The 19,499-nt window shown below is 35.4% G+C and overlaps 1 protein-coding gene across 6 annotated transcripts in view; it reads left to right on the top strand.

Annotated features, from left to right (window-relative positions):
* Positions 1-19,499, top strand: part of LOC130449915 (cell adhesion molecule Dscam2) — a 193,948-nt gene that overhangs the window by 165,768 nt on the left and 8,681 nt on the right. For all 6 annotated transcript variants that reach the window (XM_056788001.1, XM_056787995.1, XM_056787996.1 and 3 more), the window contains 12 exons: positions 14-419; positions 979-1,234; positions 2,140-2,295; positions 2,348-2,650; positions 2,723-3,230; positions 3,303-3,479; positions 3,569-3,735; positions 9,194-9,391; positions 11,315-11,479; positions 13,167-13,268; positions 17,527-17,748; positions 17,805-18,110. In XM_056788001.1, coding sequence (XP_056643979.1) covers positions 14-419; positions 979-1,234; positions 2,140-2,295; positions 2,348-2,650; positions 2,723-3,230; positions 3,303-3,479; positions 3,569-3,735; positions 9,194-9,391; positions 11,315-11,479; positions 13,167-13,268; positions 17,527-17,748; positions 17,805-18,110 — 2,966 coding nt within the window. The remainder of the gene's footprint in view (positions 1-13; positions 420-978; positions 1,235-2,139; positions 2,296-2,347; positions 2,651-2,722; positions 3,231-3,302; positions 3,480-3,568; positions 3,736-9,193; positions 9,392-11,314; positions 11,480-13,166; positions 13,269-17,526; positions 17,749-17,804; positions 18,111-19,499) is intronic.

Raw genomic sequence — 19,499 nt, 5'->3', positions numbered from 1 at the left:
TTATCTTTGATAGGTTCTTAATAGAATACAAACCGAGCAAAGGTAGTTGGGACAAAAATTCCGAAAAAGTACTAATCCCAGGCGATCAAACCGAAGCGGGTATCTTCACTTTACGTCCAGCTACAACTTACCATATCAGAATTGTCGCCGAAAACGATATCGGATCCAGTGATCCTTCCGATACCGTGACTATCATAACCGCCGAAGAAGCTCCAAGCGGACCACCGACTGCAATAAGAGTCGAAGCCGAAGATCAACATTCCCTAGCCGTGTTTTGGAAACCACCGTTGAGAGATCATTGGAACGGTGATATTCAAGGTTATTATGTCGGTTATAAATTGGCGGGAGCTGATAAACCTTATTTGTTCGAAACTGTTGAAATTCAAAGGGAAGATGAAGCTAAGGAACACACTTTGAAGGTAATCATCTACTAATAACTCTGTATTATACATAACCCAAACAATTTTTCCCATACATCAACGATTTTCACGTGAGTGAAGAGGCTGCAAGATCCAGCTCGTTTAGGTGCCCGGTCAATCGGACTAAATAGACTCGGTTACCGGACTGTTAATCAGACACTGTCATCTAAGATGCCATCTCAACACCACGGGCATCACGGATAATCCGGAGGTGCCGCTGGTGCATAAAGGAGGATGAAATTTCCAACCATGTCACCTGTGAGTGCTCGGCACTAACACAAGGTTCAAGCCGAGTGCACGATGAACTTTTCCATGAACAACGGTACTTTTAGTGGGACACAATCATCCACGTTGATAACTAATTCGACCATGACTATTCCTATAATCAAGTTATTGATAATTTCTTGAAGGGTATATCCACTATTCTTTATTCAAGAGGTCAGTAGCCGGTGCATTTTTTTTTTTTTTTTTCTATAACCAGAGGCCTCCAGTGAATATTGAATATCACCTTCTAAATCGAAGATTTGCGAATGTTAAACATATTTTTTTTATTTTGTAGATTTGTAACCTCAAAACATACACACAATACTCTGTAGTAATTCAAGCGTTTAATAAAGTTGGAGCCGGTCCTACGGCAGAAGAAATTAAAGCAAACACCGCCGAAGGTGTTCCTGAACAACCCCCAGAGAAAGCCACCTGCACCACACTAACAGCCCAAACTATTAGAGTGTCTTGGGTTTCCCCACCGCTCACATCCGCCAACGGCGTTATCAAGGGATACAAAGTCATCTACGGACCTTCTGATTCATGGTTCGGTAAGTTGAATACATAACACTCGTCACTCAATAAGTCGTGTGACTAACTAAGAAATCGATTTTATTCATCGCTTCAGTCCCAGCAATTGTTTCTTCGCTGGGGGGCCAGATCTGGACTATACGGTGGTTGAGGAAGCAATTCGAATTGTAATTCGCTCAATTTAACCATCGTTGCCATCGACTTGTGAATCTTGGTGAAACAATGGTTCTTTCCTTCGACACATGAGGCCGTTTTTCCTTGATTTTTGCACTCAAACGAACCAACATCTCTTTGTAGTATTCTCTATTGATTGTCTTTACCTTTTGGAGATAGTCGATGAACAATATTCCTTGCGCATTCCAAAATACTGAAGCCATAACCTTACCAGATGGCTTTGGATGCTTCGAACTGCAGTCCACTCAGATAATTATCGTTTTGATTCCGAAATAAAGGGATGGATCCATGTTTCATTTCAGCAAACAATAACTAATGGTTTCAATGGACCAGAGTCCAGATAACACTTTTGAATCCATTGCGAATTCCGACTGTAAAACACGGTGATGGTTTGGGGATGTTTTTGAGGAAGGAAATATCAAAGGAAAACTGTGCAAAAACTATTTGAAAGGTAAAATGTACCGAAAGAAATGATTTGGCCGTCGCAGTCGCCCGACCTCAACCCGATGGAATTATTGGACTAAGAAGTCGGACCAAATAGACGACGATTATTTGTAGAAATCATTCAACTGGTTGTCACTTGTTTCTGGCTAATCGAAATTCCACACACAGTCTTTTGAAAGTTGGTACTTCATAAACGTCAAATGGATTTGACAACGGCAGCGCCATCTGGGTGTCAGTCACACGACTAATTGAGCGATGTTATATTTTTCTTTAAACACTTGTACTAATTAAAATTAATTTATTACAGATGAAAATAGCAAGGATACAAAAATAACGGCATCCAGTGAAACAATCCTCCACGGTTTAAAGAAATATACGAATTATAGCATGGAGGTATTGGCTTATACTTCAGGAGGAGACGGAGTTCACACAACTCCAATTCATTGTCAAACTGAACAAGACGGTAAGAATTAACTCGATAATGTTTTTTTGTATAAATGAAGAATTATTTGTAGCACCCGAGGCACCTACGGCTGTCAAATCGTTAGTAATGTCTGACGATTCTATATTAGTTAGTTGGAAACCCCCGACGGAACCCAACGGAATTATAGAATACTACATGGTGTATTACAAAGAAACCGGTAGCGACGAAAAACCCAAATCTCAAAAGATAGTACCAAATTTGAGAAACCAGAATCTCAGTTATCAAGCTAAGAACCTAGACAGTAACCTAAAATACGAATTTTGGGTAACGGCGGCTACTACCATAGGTGAAGGACAACCGTCTAAAAAAGTTACCGTTTCTCCAAGTACCAGTGGTGAGTGAAAGTATTCGAAAAAAAAAAAAGTCATTTAGTCCTTAATATTCACTTCTAATATCACGTTTTTAGTTCCCGCTAAGATCGCCTCATTCGACGACACCTTCACGACCACTTACAAAGAAGACGTAACTCTACCGTGTCTAGCTGTAGGAGTACCGACACCGGTTATAACGTGGACTATCAAAGGCGTCAAATTTTCCGCTAATACCAACGATAGAGTCAGACAACACCCCGACGGTTCCCTTTTCATCCGCGATATAACTCGTACTGATGCAGGGGAATATTCCTGTAAAGTCGAAAACGACTACGGGCAAGATTTCGTAACCCATCATTTAATTGTAAACGCACCACCTAACGCTCCGATAGTTCAACTCACTTCTACCACCACGAATTCGTTGACGATTAAATTGAAACCTCACGATACTGACGGAGAACCCATTCACGGTTATACCATCCATTACAAACCGGAATTTGGAGATTGGGAAACTAACCAAGTGGGACCTAACATAGATAAATATACAATCGAAAAATTATTGTGTGGTACTAGGTACCAACTGTATGTTACAGCTTACAACAGGTGAGTGAAACACTAATTTAAAAGTACTACAATACGATAAGGTATATATGTATAATTATTTCCGTTTTACAGCATTGGAACTGGTGATCCGTCTGATAATTTGACCCCGAAGACCAAAGGAGAAAAACCAATAATCCCAAGCGCTGAAAAATTCATTTTAGTGTCTTCAAACAGTATCACTTTACACTTGAACGCTTGGTCTGATGGCGGTTGCCCCATGTTGTACTTTGTCATTGAACAAAAGAAAAAGTAAAAAAAAAATATTATTGTACATTAAATCTTGTATATAAACCCATTATCCGATTCTTTATATTAATTTTGTTTTTATTTTAAATCAGAAATAGCAACGAATGGATTCAAGTCTCCAATCACGTCAAACCTGGTGGAAACTTCGTTCTGCTCGACTTGGATCCGGCTCAATGGTATCATTTGAGAGTTACGGCTCATAATAACGCAGGATTCAACGTTGCCGAATACGAATTTGCGACACTTACTGTTACTGGAGGTAAGACCTTATTTGTATATATGTACAAAAGTCGGTTTGATTCAATTATATTTTGCTTGTATGTGTTTTTTTCAATTATTTTTTTGCCTGCCTTACATCGTACATGGTGGTACAAAGTGGCACTTCCAATACACTTGAAGGAAATTAGGTTAGGTTAGTCAAGTCGACTCGTACAGAGATATTTTGATTCATAACTGCCAAAATAATAGGTTTACATAAAAAATGCAACTTACCTTTTTTGTATAGCTTTTTATGAGCTTCAATTTTTGTTTGAAACTTTTTTCTCTAAACTCAATATTTTCGGAGATATTTAGTAAAAAAAAAATTTGAAGCGGGCTGAAGGGCAAACAAAGCTTTGTAGATATAAATTAATTTAGGGATTATTTATTTTCTAATCAAGAAAAAGCTTTGGTAAAAATTTCAGCAAAATCTAGGAATTTTCGTGTTGATTTGTATATGAAAATATAAAATTTTGTACAATTTCCACAACTATGATTTACCACTATCTAACAATTTTATTCGCCGTAGATTTTCTGACGAAGCTTAATGAATTTATTACTTCAAAAATTCTCTAGTGATTACTACTTATTTTTGACGCACTCTGTATAAATACGTCTATTTTTTTCGTTATGATTTGTCTCGATTTTATATCTCTTTTTTTTATGAGAATCAGTTCAAAATATTTTAATAAGGAACAAAATAAATCGAAACGTCACATATAAAATATAATTTTGCACAATTTTCACTTGTCAAAATAACTATGATTTATCACTATCTACCATCTTTTTTCGCCATAGATTTTCTAACGGAATATAATCAATTTATAAATTAATAATTTTCTAGTGATTACTACTTATTTTCAACGCACTCTGTATAAACATGTCGTATTTTTTTCGTGATAATGTGTTTGGATTGTAAGTCTTTTATCTATAGAAATCAGTTAAAAATATTTTTATAAAGACCGAAGTAGATCGAAACGTCAATTTTTTACCTGTTAATTATCACGAAAAAGATTTAAAAAGAAGACTTTTATAATCTTCAATTATATAAAAAATGAGTACTTACATTAATCTTTTAAATCATTTCTTGATTTGGCTCAACATCAGAACTGGAAACTCAAAAATTTCATACACACTTCAAACACGGTATTTGTAACAATCACTTGGAATTTCTGTTATAATCGAATGTAGATTAAAACAACATATAATCACGAAATAATTAGAATAATCTCACAGATGTTAACATAGGTGATTGTTAGGTACTTCACGACGGAACTATCAATCAATAATATTAAAATAGTTGTAAACAACTTCAAACATAACCTCAAATTCACCAGACATTCGATGAGAAGCAACCAACTTTCGAGGGAAATGTTTCCTATTTCTGAGGTTATACTTCTGCGCGATCTAAAACTTTTGTTTACTTCACAGTTTTTTCGTTAGTTATGTTTTTTATGTGTTCTTTATTGAGATTTTTTAGGCATGTATTGTAGTTTAGTAATTTTATTTATCTTTTCGATTTTTTGAATTATTTGGATAAGGTAAGTTTATGCCTTCTGAACAGTTTTATTTATTGCTAAGCTTATGATGGTTTTACGTTATATTATTTACATTAAAATAAGAATAAATTTTAGAAATCGCTAAATAGTTCGAAGTTCGAAAATATGAAAAAACTAGCTAAGAAGTAATCGTTCAAATATAAATACAAGTTATTAATGTGAAAAAATTTGTTACAACAATTTATAAACTTGGTAATTTTTTTCGAGACTTATGCATGTTTAGTATCATTTTATTAGTTTTGTTTTGAAACTTTCACTCTGATATTTTACAATATATAACAAAAATTCATATTTTTCTATTATGTAAAAATAGAATTTAAGAAAATACGATATACAGGGATGTCAAGAACATAACCTTTGAATATGAAATTTAGTACGTTGATTGGATAATAAAATGTTCGGACGTTTTGTAGGGATTTAAATAAAACTATAAACGATTATTTATTTTTATAGAATCTACATTTTTTTAAAGGTTTTTAAATAAAATATGGGAATTCATTACAACTCGCTTATTTTACTGATTCGTTTCTAATATAAAATATACTTTTGGCATGCTTCTTAATTGGAATATTCTGCATGTAATTTATTCATCACTTTTTTCCAAGTTTGCAGCACATGTTTTATAAAAATAAAACCGACATTATTTTGTACATATTCGTAATACATTCCATGAGCTTTTGAAATTATATGGCAATAGTACCTGAATATAATACATAGCGCTGCAAATCATCAACTAATCTGTTAATTATTGTTTACTAATCTATTAATATCGTGTAGTATTTCTATATTTTTAACCATATGTCATAGATCATAATTAAAACAATTTTTTTAACAAAAACAATGATACTAACACCTATATATGCGTTAATCCACTAATTCCAATTAAAAATCAAATAAATGAATATGCATGTGTATTCTATTTCCGACTGCATGTTAGTCATTAGTAAACTGTCCTTATGTACTGAAAAAAATTCAACAAAAACATACAGTAGGCACCAAAATTACAAAAAAAAAATAATAAAATAAATATAATAAAAAAGATAGATAATGTAAATAAGAAACTGAAAGTTTTATATCAATCACAATCAGCTGCATCTGATCAGACAAAATTTGTGACTCTTTTTGGACAGTTCCAAGAGAAACAAATCGGAAATGTCTACAGTCAATCCTGGAAAATATAAAATTTTAAAGCTTGGAACATTTTGCAAACGTCCCTCATTATTGGCCAACCGTTGCGCGTTCTGAGTCAAATGTCCCGCATTCTGAGGCAAGTGTCTCGTTTTCTGGGTCAACCGTCTTGTATTCTGGGTCAACTATCCTGTATCTGGAGCGACAGCCCCACATTCTGGATAAACTGTCCTGTATTCTGGGTCAACTGTCCCACATTCTTAGAAAACTTTCTTGCCTCCTGCGTCAACCATCTCGTATTCAGGGGCAATTATCCAGCATTCTAGAGCGATTGCCCTGCATTCTAGGTAAACTAACCTTAAATCTGGAGCAACTATTCTGGGTCAACTGTCCCTACATTCTGGAACAAGTATCTCGCATTCTGGAGCGACAGCTCTGCAATATGGGTAAATTGTCCCGCATTGCGCGGAAACTGTTGCCTTCTGGGTCAACCAGCTCGTATTCTTGGGGAACTATCCTGCATTCTGGAGCGATTGCCGTGCATTCTGAAACGACTGCACTGCATTTTAGGTAAAATGTCTCGCATTCCGGATCAACTGTCGCACATTCTGGGTCAACCGTTCCTCGTTTTGGACCAACCGTGCTATAATGACAGTTGATTGTAATTTTAAATGAAATAATCTCACAATTGTCATCATTTTCTGGAGCTACTAAATGTGTTTGAATTTGCCGCTAAAGGCTTTAATGTAGTTTCCTTGATTTCAAATGTTTTTTTAAGTTTTTAATGCATAATCATCGGGTTTTCAAGTAATGGCGAATGTTTTGGATATAGATGTCACTACTAACCGTTGTTTTAAGAGAGTTTCAGATTTCTTACTTTTTTTTTTTTGATCAAAATGAAACAGCGCAATAATGCGAAATGCTAGTAGTAAAAAAATTGACAGCCATACGTGAATATTTCACTCATAGATGTCGCTAAATGGTGGGCATGAAAACGGTTGCTCAATAATCCAAATAAACGAAACGATGTAAATTTATTTGAAGGATTGACATAAATACAAACAATTTTTGCATTATAACTTACAATTCTGGCATGTTTAGCTGCCTGGGTAGTCAATAAAAATGATTTAAAATATTGTTTGTAGTTTTTATGTTATTTATTATTACTATGTGTATATAGGTGTTGTGCATTTCAAAATTATTGGTTTAATTTGATTTAAAATGACATGAGTATCGAATCAATTTCAAATTTGGACAAAATATAATTTCTTACGCGTTTAATTTTTTTTTAACGAACATACCGTTGGTTCATAACAATCTTCTATCGTATATGGCAAAAATTTCACTTGATTTCAATATAAACAATTCCGAAAAATTTTGAATGAATCATACAACTGATGTAAATGAGCAATCCATAAGGAATTAACCGATACCTTGACCGTAAACACGAACTTAGATTGGGATGTTTTGTTTACGACCACTACACCCAACGGAGGTCCCACTACTACCTAAGCCTAATACCTAATGGTCAGGACAATCGCGGAATAGACCATCTAGTTGTCTCTATGGCTCTCTGGCAAAATCTGCCGTGCCTATCTAGTCAAGATAGGGTATGTGACCCGTCAGAAGACTAACCACCAGTTCTAGACATCCGGCAAGTTCTTCAGACTTTTTATCTGATGCTGTTATGAATATTTTGGATTATATTCTAGTAATCCGTTGTAGACGTGAATTCTCTTGAGGCAACTGGTCTCAAATACGGAGTCGTGGCCTCTTTTTTCTCTTGCATTCTGAGATTACATCATTGGCAGGCAATGGTCACCACATCGAAGATGATATCTCTGCTTTATAAGATTCTAAGATTAGTATCCATTCAGATTTTTTAGTTGAGCTTCTTATTCCGCGAATTTGGGACTAAATCTGGAAAATATTGCGGATGCTAAACTAATTCGAAGCCTACGAGAGATATTTTTTACAATGTCGAAACTGCGCCAGTATCCCAAAATTAACATAACCTTTGAATTTTCAATTTTCTTGTCTGTACTGCGTTAAAATTCTCTTCTAGTTTGCATCTGTTAACATTTATGGTACCCATATTCAGTTCGACTGTAAATTTCTTCTGTCTCAGACTATTTGCTATGCCATGCGATCAACTCTCGAACGCGCGTGGCTGGAAATATGATTCGGGCTTCTACTTTAGACACATATCGACAGTTTGACAAGTACCAGTTTCTAACCTATAATTGAATCATGGTCCTCAAAGGGATTAGATCTCGCACTTCCCGACATATCCTTCGTTTATATTCCTTCTTTTACAAAGTCTCTATTATTTCCGTTTCCAATTTTGAGGATTCCAAGTATATAAATGCAAATAAAAAGGTTATATGTACGTTGGAATTTATTTTGTCCAGATCATATAATTGTTGTACTACCTTTACGCACCTAACCTATGAATTGAATCACTTAAAAACTATCCTTTGGTAGTGAGCTTTACCGTAAGAAAAAAAAAATGAAAATATGTCCTGAGCACTGCGTAGAGAGTCCTCTCAAAACCCGTTGACACACAATCCCTGTGTTTTGGTTTCAGGTACTATTGCTCCGGCGCGTGAAATACCCAAAGAGGACACCATACAAATAATCCTTGCCAACCTTAACCTTGTAGTACCCGTAGTGGCTGCAGTATTGGTCATAATTGTTGCCATAATCGTGATCTGTGTCTTACGCGGCAAAGGAAACTATAATAAAGGTACAGTGTAATATTTGTTATTCTAGGTACGATCGCTCCTGCGCGGGATATGCCCACTATGAAATTGCTATTCCCTTGGATTCCAGATTGGGTGGATTGGAACATCGCAGTACCGGTTGCGGCGACAGTTGTTGTAGTCGTTGTCGGTATTGTTGTCATTTGCGTGGCGCTTTCAAGAAAAGCTCACGGGCCTCTACAAACTAGGCTCCGGAGCGACTGTATGTGTATGGCCCTTTCTTTCACCTCATCGTTTTTCTGTTTCGTTTTTTTATCCCTAAAGTATTAGTAACGTGTAGATAGCTTTTGTTTCATTTCACAGTTAATAATTTATTCAATTGAATAAAAAAAAAAACGGTGGTTTTTGAGTAATATTCGAGCTTCGTTTTCGAAAAGTGATAAACTGATTTCAGGCAGCTATGGTTAGATGGCAACATCGCACTGTCTAGTAGTAAGTTTGTGGATCATTTCGTGGTGATTCACAGACGCCATTACGACATTTTTCTTTACGATTTATGCGTCTATTGATTATATTACGTAATGTACGAGGCGTGGCAGTTATATTCTAAAAATCAAACCGACAAAAGGCCCCCTCGAGCAGCCGTTGAACTAAACGTCGATGAGGGGCAGCCCTACTCTGGCGTGCGGAAAACCAATGGCCTCGCAAGAGCTGGAACAATGACAAATCCTCCTCTTCCCTACAAGGACCCCCAAAGCATCGATGTCCACCGATGTCGAGGATCTGACCGTCGCTTTTGAAAAGTCCTGGCACAAACGGAAAAGCCAAGACACCGAGACGGCTCAGAGCTTCAAGGCGCTGGATCCTAAAGTAGACTCGACCTTTTCAAACCTCTCCTTCAACCAGGAAGCCCAGGAAAAGCCGGTCAAGAGGACAGTCAACCCTGGTTCTACGCCTTCAGTAGGTCCCGATGCTAGCTAGGCGAAATAGGTGATATTATCGAAACTGCAACTGACCGTGAGTCAAGTGAGACAACTCGATATCGCCCACACAGAAAAAAATCTGCTGGATTCCATTGACGCGGTGACTGGGGTCATCATGCGGTCTACATCCGGTAGGGGAACCAAGCTACCAGTTTCTCTTTCTTCGGCCAAAGCGCCTGATCGGTTTTAGACCATTAGCCATCCATTATTCTTCTGTGAACCAAAGTTATAGGTATAAAGCATATAAAGACATTAAATTTATTGCATTGACCGTCCTTATTGCTCGGGGGGTCACGTTGCGGTCCCCTTTCTGCCACTAGGAGGTTTTCCAATATTGGAGAATATTCCGGACTTACAGTTGGCAACATCTACTAGGACTAACACAATTTCTATGAAATGCGTGCCAACATTTTGAATAAAACCACGACTTAACTTGATTTTTGACATATCGCGTTTGCTTCAGTTTGAAAACACCAACTGCCGTTGAAGGTTTATTCGGTGCGTTTCCTGCATGCATTTGGCCATATTCCGATTGAAGTTGGTAGCCCCCGTACCAAGTAAAAATGCAACGCTACCCCTCGTACTATTAAATGTGATGTGAAAGTTGACGGGATCATTATTAAATTCATTTATTTATATGCCGATAAACATGAACCGATTCGAAAATTTGTCTATTATTAATTGTGTAATGACTGATTTCACAGTTGCATCGTTAATTTTGAATTAAAACAATTCATACGAGGACGCTTTGAAGAAAAAAATAACTTTTCAGACGTCGACAACAGTTTAAATAGTGTGATTATGTCATCTGTCAAAATTTTACAAAAAACTTCGTTTCAATACTACAAGCAAAGAAACCGTCGAAAATTTGCGTAAATATAATTCGTCTCGTGGGATAATTTGTAAGAAATTCTCTGCATAATCAAAAACTCGCTCAAATTCAAAATTCAAACTCTGTAAAGTCAAACGGCCTCGTATATTTTGTTTTAACAGTGTAATAATGTACAAATTATCCAAAAAAAAAAAGAGAAAAAAAATACGATTCCACAAATCAGACATATTTTTTTTTCTCTTTAATAGTACTGTGATTAATCGAATCAACTTAGTACCCTTTTTATTTATTTTTTTTTAACCGCATCTTCCATTCCAGTTTTCATTTGGTCAAAATAAAACATCAATTTCTAATTAATTTTTCTTTTATTATTTAGATGACGTCGTTTACAATCAATCTTGCAACGCGGCTAATACATTGGACAAACGACGCCCCGATTTAAGAGACGAACTCGGTTACATCGCGCCACCGAACAGAAAACTACCGCCGGTTCCTGGATCGAACTACAACACTTGCGACAGGATCAAGAGAGGTACAATAAGTAAGATCATTTGCTGCTTCTTAATTGCATGGCCGTTTTAATTTTTTACCCGAATCCTTACCGTTTATGCCACTGCGTCATTGAGCAGGAGGCGTTTGTACTCTTATGGAAAACTTTCGTCTTTAATTTTATCAAAACATGAATTTATTTTGATAATTGAATCTATTAAAATATATTTTGAGGTTAGGTTCTATTTTATTCGTATTTATTGACGTAAAAGTCACACGATCGACTTTCGTTTTTAAATTAAACGATTAGGATTGAAGTTTTGTCGATTATAGTATTTTTAAAATCATTTAAATGCATGGTTTTACCGATAACATTTACTTCAAACTAAAGAAGCCTTCGAAATGTGGTTACATAGGCAAATGGGTGGCTATAAAAGGAAATTAAGCAATGAAACAGGACAAATCCTGGGGAAAATCCTTACCAAATCGTATAACTTATAATGAAGAAGAAGAACCGAACCATTTCTAGTAACTTATTTTGGTATAGAATGCCGCTGAGAGCTTATTAGCCTATTAGTCACCTTCATGAGACCTTCATCACCAGCCAATAAACTAATAAAACGAAGAAAGGGGGGACCCAGAATTACCAACGTACTAATAATACCAAATATATTCGTAATTCAACCAAAAATTGTATTTGGCAACTCTGCTTTAATACATCGATACTCTTGAAGTCCTACTGGGCCTCCCACCCTTGGATCTAGTGATATAATTCGAAGTAACGAGGACGGCATACAGAACTGCAAGGTAAATCAACTGGCCATGCAAAAATCTGGTGGGCAGCGACCAAATGACGCTTAAGACCGTTAACAATAAGGGTTTGAAGGCACACATCATTCAGCAGGAACATTGGATCGGTGATTCCAAACCCGCCATACCTGGACATTGTCATCTAAGACCATGGGAATTACGGACGGTCCGATGGTGCATCTTCACGTCATTCGTGGTCTGGGTTGGGCAATTTGGCTAGAAACCGCATCTTCCAGCTGCTCCAGTTTTCTATTATGTCTCTTGTTCCAATATTCCATCTCGTGTTAGTGTTACGCCAAAGGTATTTGAAGATTTTGACCGGCGTTGAATTTGATTCTTCAATATCAAGTTAATGGGAAATGTTAATAACATCGCCGACAAATTTGTCAATATTCCGGGTCCCATATAACCGTTAATTGGTCAATGGGGATCTTTGGGGTCTTTTATCTATGCACTAGCTTTAAAAAATGACATACCAGTTCCCAACATAATTAAACCTCGACAGTTTTGGAGGATACGGATCCCATATAATCGCTAATTGGTCAATGGGGATCTTTGGGGTCTTTTATCTATGGACTAGCTTTAAAAAATGACATACCAGTTCCCAACAGAATTAAACCTCGACAGTTTTGGAGGATACGGATCCCATATAACCATTAATTGGTCAATGGGGATCTTTTATCTATGCACTAGCTTTAAAAAATTCAATCTCGAAAGTTTTCTAGAAGAATAACAAATGATATCATTACTACAATCATGCATAATGCTTAATGTTTAGAATTTGTAGTTCCCCCATAAATTCTACTTTGTTTGCCGTCGTTACAAAATGGCCTTTATTAACACAGTGAGTTTACAGCCAAAAAAAATATTCGCTTTAGCGATAGTTTTATACTTTTTTTGTGTTTTTTTTTTGTAATTGTTACAAATAGGAGCACATTACCGTTCTCATTCCACTTGGGATCCCAGGAGACATTTATACGAAGAACTAAGAAGTAGGAGGGGTTCAAATGAGACTGTTCACACTCATAGAGGTAAAATTTTCAAACAATTGTAGTACGATTTTAATTTAACTGTAATGGAATCGAATAAGAATTTTATTTTGAATTATTACGCTCTCAATAAGTTAATTGTTTATTCAAAATATGAATTATTTGATTAAAAACGAGTAAATAGGTAAGTAATATCCTTGAAAGTACTTATCCCAGCATTCTTCTAAGTTTTTTTTTTTTTCGTAATTGCTTTCATCTGCTCTTTGGGGAATTTCTCAATATGGGAAATGTTGTGCGAAATGTTTTCTTTTTCATTTTCGCAGTGCCATAAGTTACATGTTACTAAATCTGGTGAGTAAGTTGGATGTGGTTCACCAAGAAGTCTGTTGACAGCCATTTATGAGATTTATTTCTTCATGCGTCCTTTATTAAATCGCCTAAAGATCCACTTGTAAAATTCCTCTCTTTGGACGAAAGTTTTTTTCCTTTTTTTGCATATTTCACTATATTTTTTAAGTCTAAGAATGTTCTGACTGTTCCTCGTCTTTGACTGATTCATTTATTCTTCTAAATCGCTCTTTGGGTATACAATCTCGCATTTTTTCATCTGGTTTTGAGGTTAAAGGACTTCCCGATTGATTTTTGTCCTTAATTCATTCATTCACTCTTCTAAATCGCTCTTTGGATGAACAATTTCGTTTTTTTTATCTCTTTAGAGGTCAAAGGACTCTCCGACTATTCTTGGTCCTTAATTGATTCATTTACTCTACAAAATTACTCTTTGGATAAACAATTTCGTCCTTTTTTTGCATATTTTCATTTTTTTGAGGTCCAAGGACTTCCCGTCTGTTTCTTGTCCTTAATTGATTCATTCACTTCTCTAAATCCGTTTTTGGATAAACAATTTCGTCCTTTTTTTGCATATTTTCATTTTTTTTTTGAGGTCCAAGGACTTCCCGTCTGTTTCTTGTCCTTAATTGATTCATTCACTTCTCTAAATCCGTTTTTGGATAAACAGTTTCGTCCTTTTTTGCATATTTTCATTTTTTTTGCATATTTCCACTGATATACGAACTTTTTTTCCAAATTAACCGTCAAAAACAAATTCGGCTCTTCAACGATGTTCAAAATTGTTTATCAGATTCGTTGTAGTCGGACCATGTTATCACGCATTCCCAAAATTTTGAAAAAATATAATATTCTATTCTATTCCATTAAGGAGCTTTTTGACGCTTTCCAAACAAAAAAAGATTGTAAAGAAAATATTTTCTTGAATATAAGAAAAGCTGTTTTTGGTGTGATGGTTGGCATTTTTGGTAAATGAAGATATTGCACTATCTAAAAACCATATTGTACCAAAAAATGTTGTTGAGTCTTCGGCTGTTTCGCAAAAGGTATAGTATATAAAATTTCGCGTATGGAAAAGTACAACAGACAAAAATAAAGTTGACGTTTGAAAATGTTTTGGTAGGATTAGAGAAACAGTATTTTGAAACAATCAAATTCAAAAAAAAAATCGAAGGCCATAGATTATTCTCTTTAATACTTTTAATTATGGAAATATTTGAAAATATTGGATATAAAATTAGAAGACATTGACAGAATATTATAAAAACATCAAAATTTCAAGTACCTACGAAGTTATACGAGGATGATTCCAGAAGTACCTGGTCCACCAAAGAAAAAACAAAAATTGTTCAAATGACGATACTACCTTTTCCTTTCTGGAAAATTTTTGACCACCGAGCAATTCTTTCAAGTCTGGGACCATGAAATAATTCGAGGGGGCTGAATCTAGCGAATATGGTGTATAAAGTGGAAATTCAAACTTTTAATTCATTAATTTTGGCCATTGCAATAACCACACTTTCTTGTTAGCCAAATGCGGCAGTTTTCGCTTGAATCTCGTCGTTGATGGTTTTTCCTTGTTCAAGTTGAAAATTATCGTACGCGCATCCCAAAAAAACCGACGCCATGACCTTGCCTGCAGATGGAACGGTCCCTGCCTTCCTTGGAGCCGGTTCTCCTTTTTCATTCCATTGTTTTGATTGTTCTTTTGGTTCGGGTGTGAATTAATGAACCCACGTTTTATCCATGATTATGAAACGGCTTTATTTCTACGAAACATTGTTAAACACTCAATGGAAACATCTTCACGACGATATTTTTGTTCCATTGGGAGCAAACGCGGCGTCCATCTTGCACACAGCTTTCTCATGTCAAAATTTTCAATTAATATGCGATGTACCGCACTTTTTGAAACGCCTACTATCGCACTTTCACTCGACGATCATCCGGTGGATTTTCTTCAACATTTCTGGAGTCGTCACCTCATTTGATCGACCATCGCGATCCTAGTCTTTGCAGGTCAACTAAACAACTTAGCGTCTTCAAACATGAAACGTACGCCGTTTAGATCTCTATTGCCAGCTCGAGGTCATGCCAGGTACTTCTGGAACCACCCTCGTATTGTCAATAAATGAAAATATTAAATTATGATATTGTTGATAGATAACAGGATTGGTTAGGTGGATAAAAGTTATCAGTAGACTTGAGGGGCCAAATGGATAAAGAAAAAAGACAGACAGCAGCAACTAGGAAATCATTTTGCTTTGCCTACACACTAACATCATCACCACGTGTTAATAATTCTAAGCTGTTATACTTTTTCATATTAATTACATTACATTTTATTATTTCGTTATTATTCATTTATTACTATAAAATTCACTCATTACAAAATCCATTCGTTTCTATTTTTTGCTAATTAAGTCTCAGCATTTTTTGTGGCAATACATTTGTATAAAGTTTAATTTTTCTACAATTTGTGCGCGCAAAATCACATGAAAAATGGAAAATTCGTCAACTTATCTAATAAAATTAGATGAAAATGCAGGAAAAACTAAATTTTTTTACAAACTCGTCCTCAAAATAAGCCGTGAAGCCGGCCCTGACCGCTTATAATGAAAATAAAAGTACGCCGTCTTCACCAGGTACTAATGACGGGGTGGATAGCTACAAATTAATATGTGAACCCTGGTATCCTGGAATATCACATCCACATCCTGACGACTCGCCAATCCAACTCGCTATTTTGATCATACCCAGTTTCTACGCGCGATTCAACACATGATCAATCAATAAAAGACGAATTGTGTTGGAATTTTGCTGGGAGCTGCTCTTCAAGTTTTTTTAATTGACCAAACTTCTTCCGGAAGACGGTTGCCAACCCTCGCAGGCCGGTGAACAGTCACCTCCGATACGAATTGATTCTCCATTGCTATACAACAAGCATTTAAAAAGTCACTTTCATGAAACCGCAACTGTCCTAACCAGGTGACTTCAATTATTCTATTCTGTACATGATCACGTGACACAAATCAGTCTCTGCTCGCAGACTCGCAGAACAACATTGCCGAACGCAACTATACTCCATTCTAGAACACGCGACTTTGACAAGTCGGCCATTTTGCCTGGGTGGCGCACAAAATATTAATTCTCCGTTTTGTAGACGTACATATCTTGTGTGCACAGCTCAGTACGCTATGAATAATTTATAACCAAACAATAATGAGGCATTTTCAAATAAGTTTATTTGAAATTAAGGATTTAAAAACGAAAAACTCGCTAACGTTTACAAATATTCCATTGAGATGTGTGCCACCCAACGAAGATGGCCGAACTATCAATGACGTTATTCTGGAATGGTCTAATTGAGGTTAGATAAGTATCTTCTTCCAGAAATAAGAAAGGCCACGGCTGTCATGGTTATTCATCCCGATTTAATTTGGTTTTTCTTCGAAATCAGATTGGTAATGATTCATAAGTGATTACCAACATGTAATATACAGGTGGTAAAGATAACGCCACAACTTATTATTAAATATATTTTTATATACACGTCCAAAACGAAAACAACGTACTTCTTGTAATAAAATGAACTTTATGCAAAAATTTTACTAAAATATAATTTCTTTACAACTGTATTTAGTTCCCATAGATTACTAACGGCATTATGAGTGTGTTAATGTCTTGCTTCTCCCTTCTAACCCAAAAGTAAGTCTAGTGTAAAATGCTTTTTTGCTGGGCGATAGTTTTTACCGCATGCTCAAATTAAGGTTGATATTAATCTCGTTCCAGCACAAAAATTAACATTAAAAAAATAAATTGTGAATATTAACTGAATACAAAGACGAACGGAATTAAAATCAACCAACATACGGGATCAACTTGACTATTTTCAACAAAGTATTGATGTTTCTAATAAAAAAAAAAAAAAAACTATGTGGATGTTTTAAAGGTATGGATGACGAAATATGTCCTTACGCTACATTCCACCTTCTTGGATTCCGCGAAGAAATGGATCCTACCAAGGCATTACAATTCCAGACGTTCCCCCATCCCCATTCTGGTACTATAGGACCCTCTGGCATGACGACACCACACGGTCTACATTCAAGAAACGGTTCCCAATCTATGCCACGACAAAACAGGAATAGATACGATAGAGTAGGATCTCAAGGTTTATATTTCTATTTTAATTTATTTCATTTCGTATATTCTTTTATTTCGTAATAGGTAATGGTAGCATTTATTCCCCCGGTCCGGAATACGACGACCCGGCCAACTGTGCCCCCGAAGACGAACAATACGGATCACAATACGGTGGTTACGGCGCCCCATACGATCAATATGGTAGTCGAGGATCAATCGGTCGTCGTTCTTTAGGTTCCTTGAGAATTCCTCCAGGTAATAGCAGTCCCGAACCACCACCTCCACCACCAAGAAATCACGATCCATCTTTCAACGATTCCAAGGATAGCAACGAAATTTCGGAAGCCGAATGCGACAGGGATCAACTTATCAACAGTCGGACGTATGGCGGTGAGTAGGAAATAATTTCAATTACCCTATACAACACTATACACTAAATTATGTCTGAATTACTAGATATTTAAGAAAATTATAGTTTTCGTAAGGTTTTATTCAACATAACCCTCATTGTTTTATAATTCCTTAATTTTCATACTATTTTTAATATTTGGCAACGTTGTAATACTCGGTTTATAATGTTTTTTTATTTCTTTCAATATAGTTTATTGCATAAGTGCCAAAAAACATATTTCTTGTCAAATTCGTTTGAAATATCCCATTTTGTACCCTATTGTACCTACTGGAAACCCCATTATTTACATCAATAAATAATATCAGTGTGACATACATTCATAAAAAGAATATATCGATAACACCCTGTATATATAGATATTTCTTCCATTAATTCTATTTTAAATTTTGAAAAGCCAAAGTTATTAACATCCTCCAAAATTTTATCTTCTAACATCATCTGTTTGTATTTGGGATCCTTCTTTCCCACAGAACCATAATGTGAGTTTTTTTTTTTTTCATTTCTATTTATAAATTCACAACAATAACGAATGTTCATTTTGAACAAAACCTTACACTATAATAAATTGTTAATTAAGCCAAGATAAATAAAAATAAAGGAGAAAAATTAAAATATTCATATTTTTCAGAAGATGAACAGGGTAAGTGAGTTGTGGGAGTGATCTATTTCTATTAGATAAGGTTCTTCAACTCATTTTTCACAAAACATCCATTAACAAAATTTGCAGATCGATCCTGATCATTTAAATTAGTTAATTAATAATAATAAAGGTTATGTAACTCCCGTTGACCATAATACTAAGTCGATGGGTAGTTATTTACTTCTATATTAAAGAATTGTCACTGTTGTAACATGGTGTTAGGGTGTTTATAATTAATTCATAAATAAATGGTGGATGCTGCTTATCGTAAGTCTTTTGTAAATCTATAAACATTAGATAAATTGGGTCTTCCAGCTCTAAACCCACCATGATTTTGAAAATTAAGGTTAATGCCTTTTTTATGTATGTATAGATATTCTGGTAAATTTTCATCATTTATATATTTCGAAAATATACAAGCTAATGATTTGAAAAATTTATTTATTCAATGTTTTTATTAGTTTCTCCATTAATCCCACCTGAAGCCGCGGCTCTTCTATTTTTCAGTTAATAAATGTCATCTAGATGTAAATCCTAAATAATTCTATTCTATCCGTTTTTCATTTTGTGGGACCTTCACTATTACTAGTGACTTTTTTTATCTTTTTGAAAAAGTTTTCACAATGTTTTTTACCTCATTAGCTTGCACAATATGAAATATATTTATTTGATTTCATTTTAGCAGTTATTTCATTAGAGACAACCGTTTGTTTTCAATTTTCCATCA

The sequence above is a fragment of the Diorhabda sublineata genome, chromosome 10 (genome assembly GCF_026230105.1).
Source record: "Diorhabda sublineata isolate icDioSubl1.1 chromosome 10, icDioSubl1.1, whole genome shotgun sequence".
In the NCBI taxonomy this organism is placed as follows: Eukaryota; Metazoa; Arthropoda; class Insecta; order Coleoptera; family Chrysomelidae; genus Diorhabda; species Diorhabda sublineata.
The sequence above is the reverse complement of the archived record's forward strand: the minus strand, read 5'-3'. Positions and strand labels throughout refer to the sequence as shown.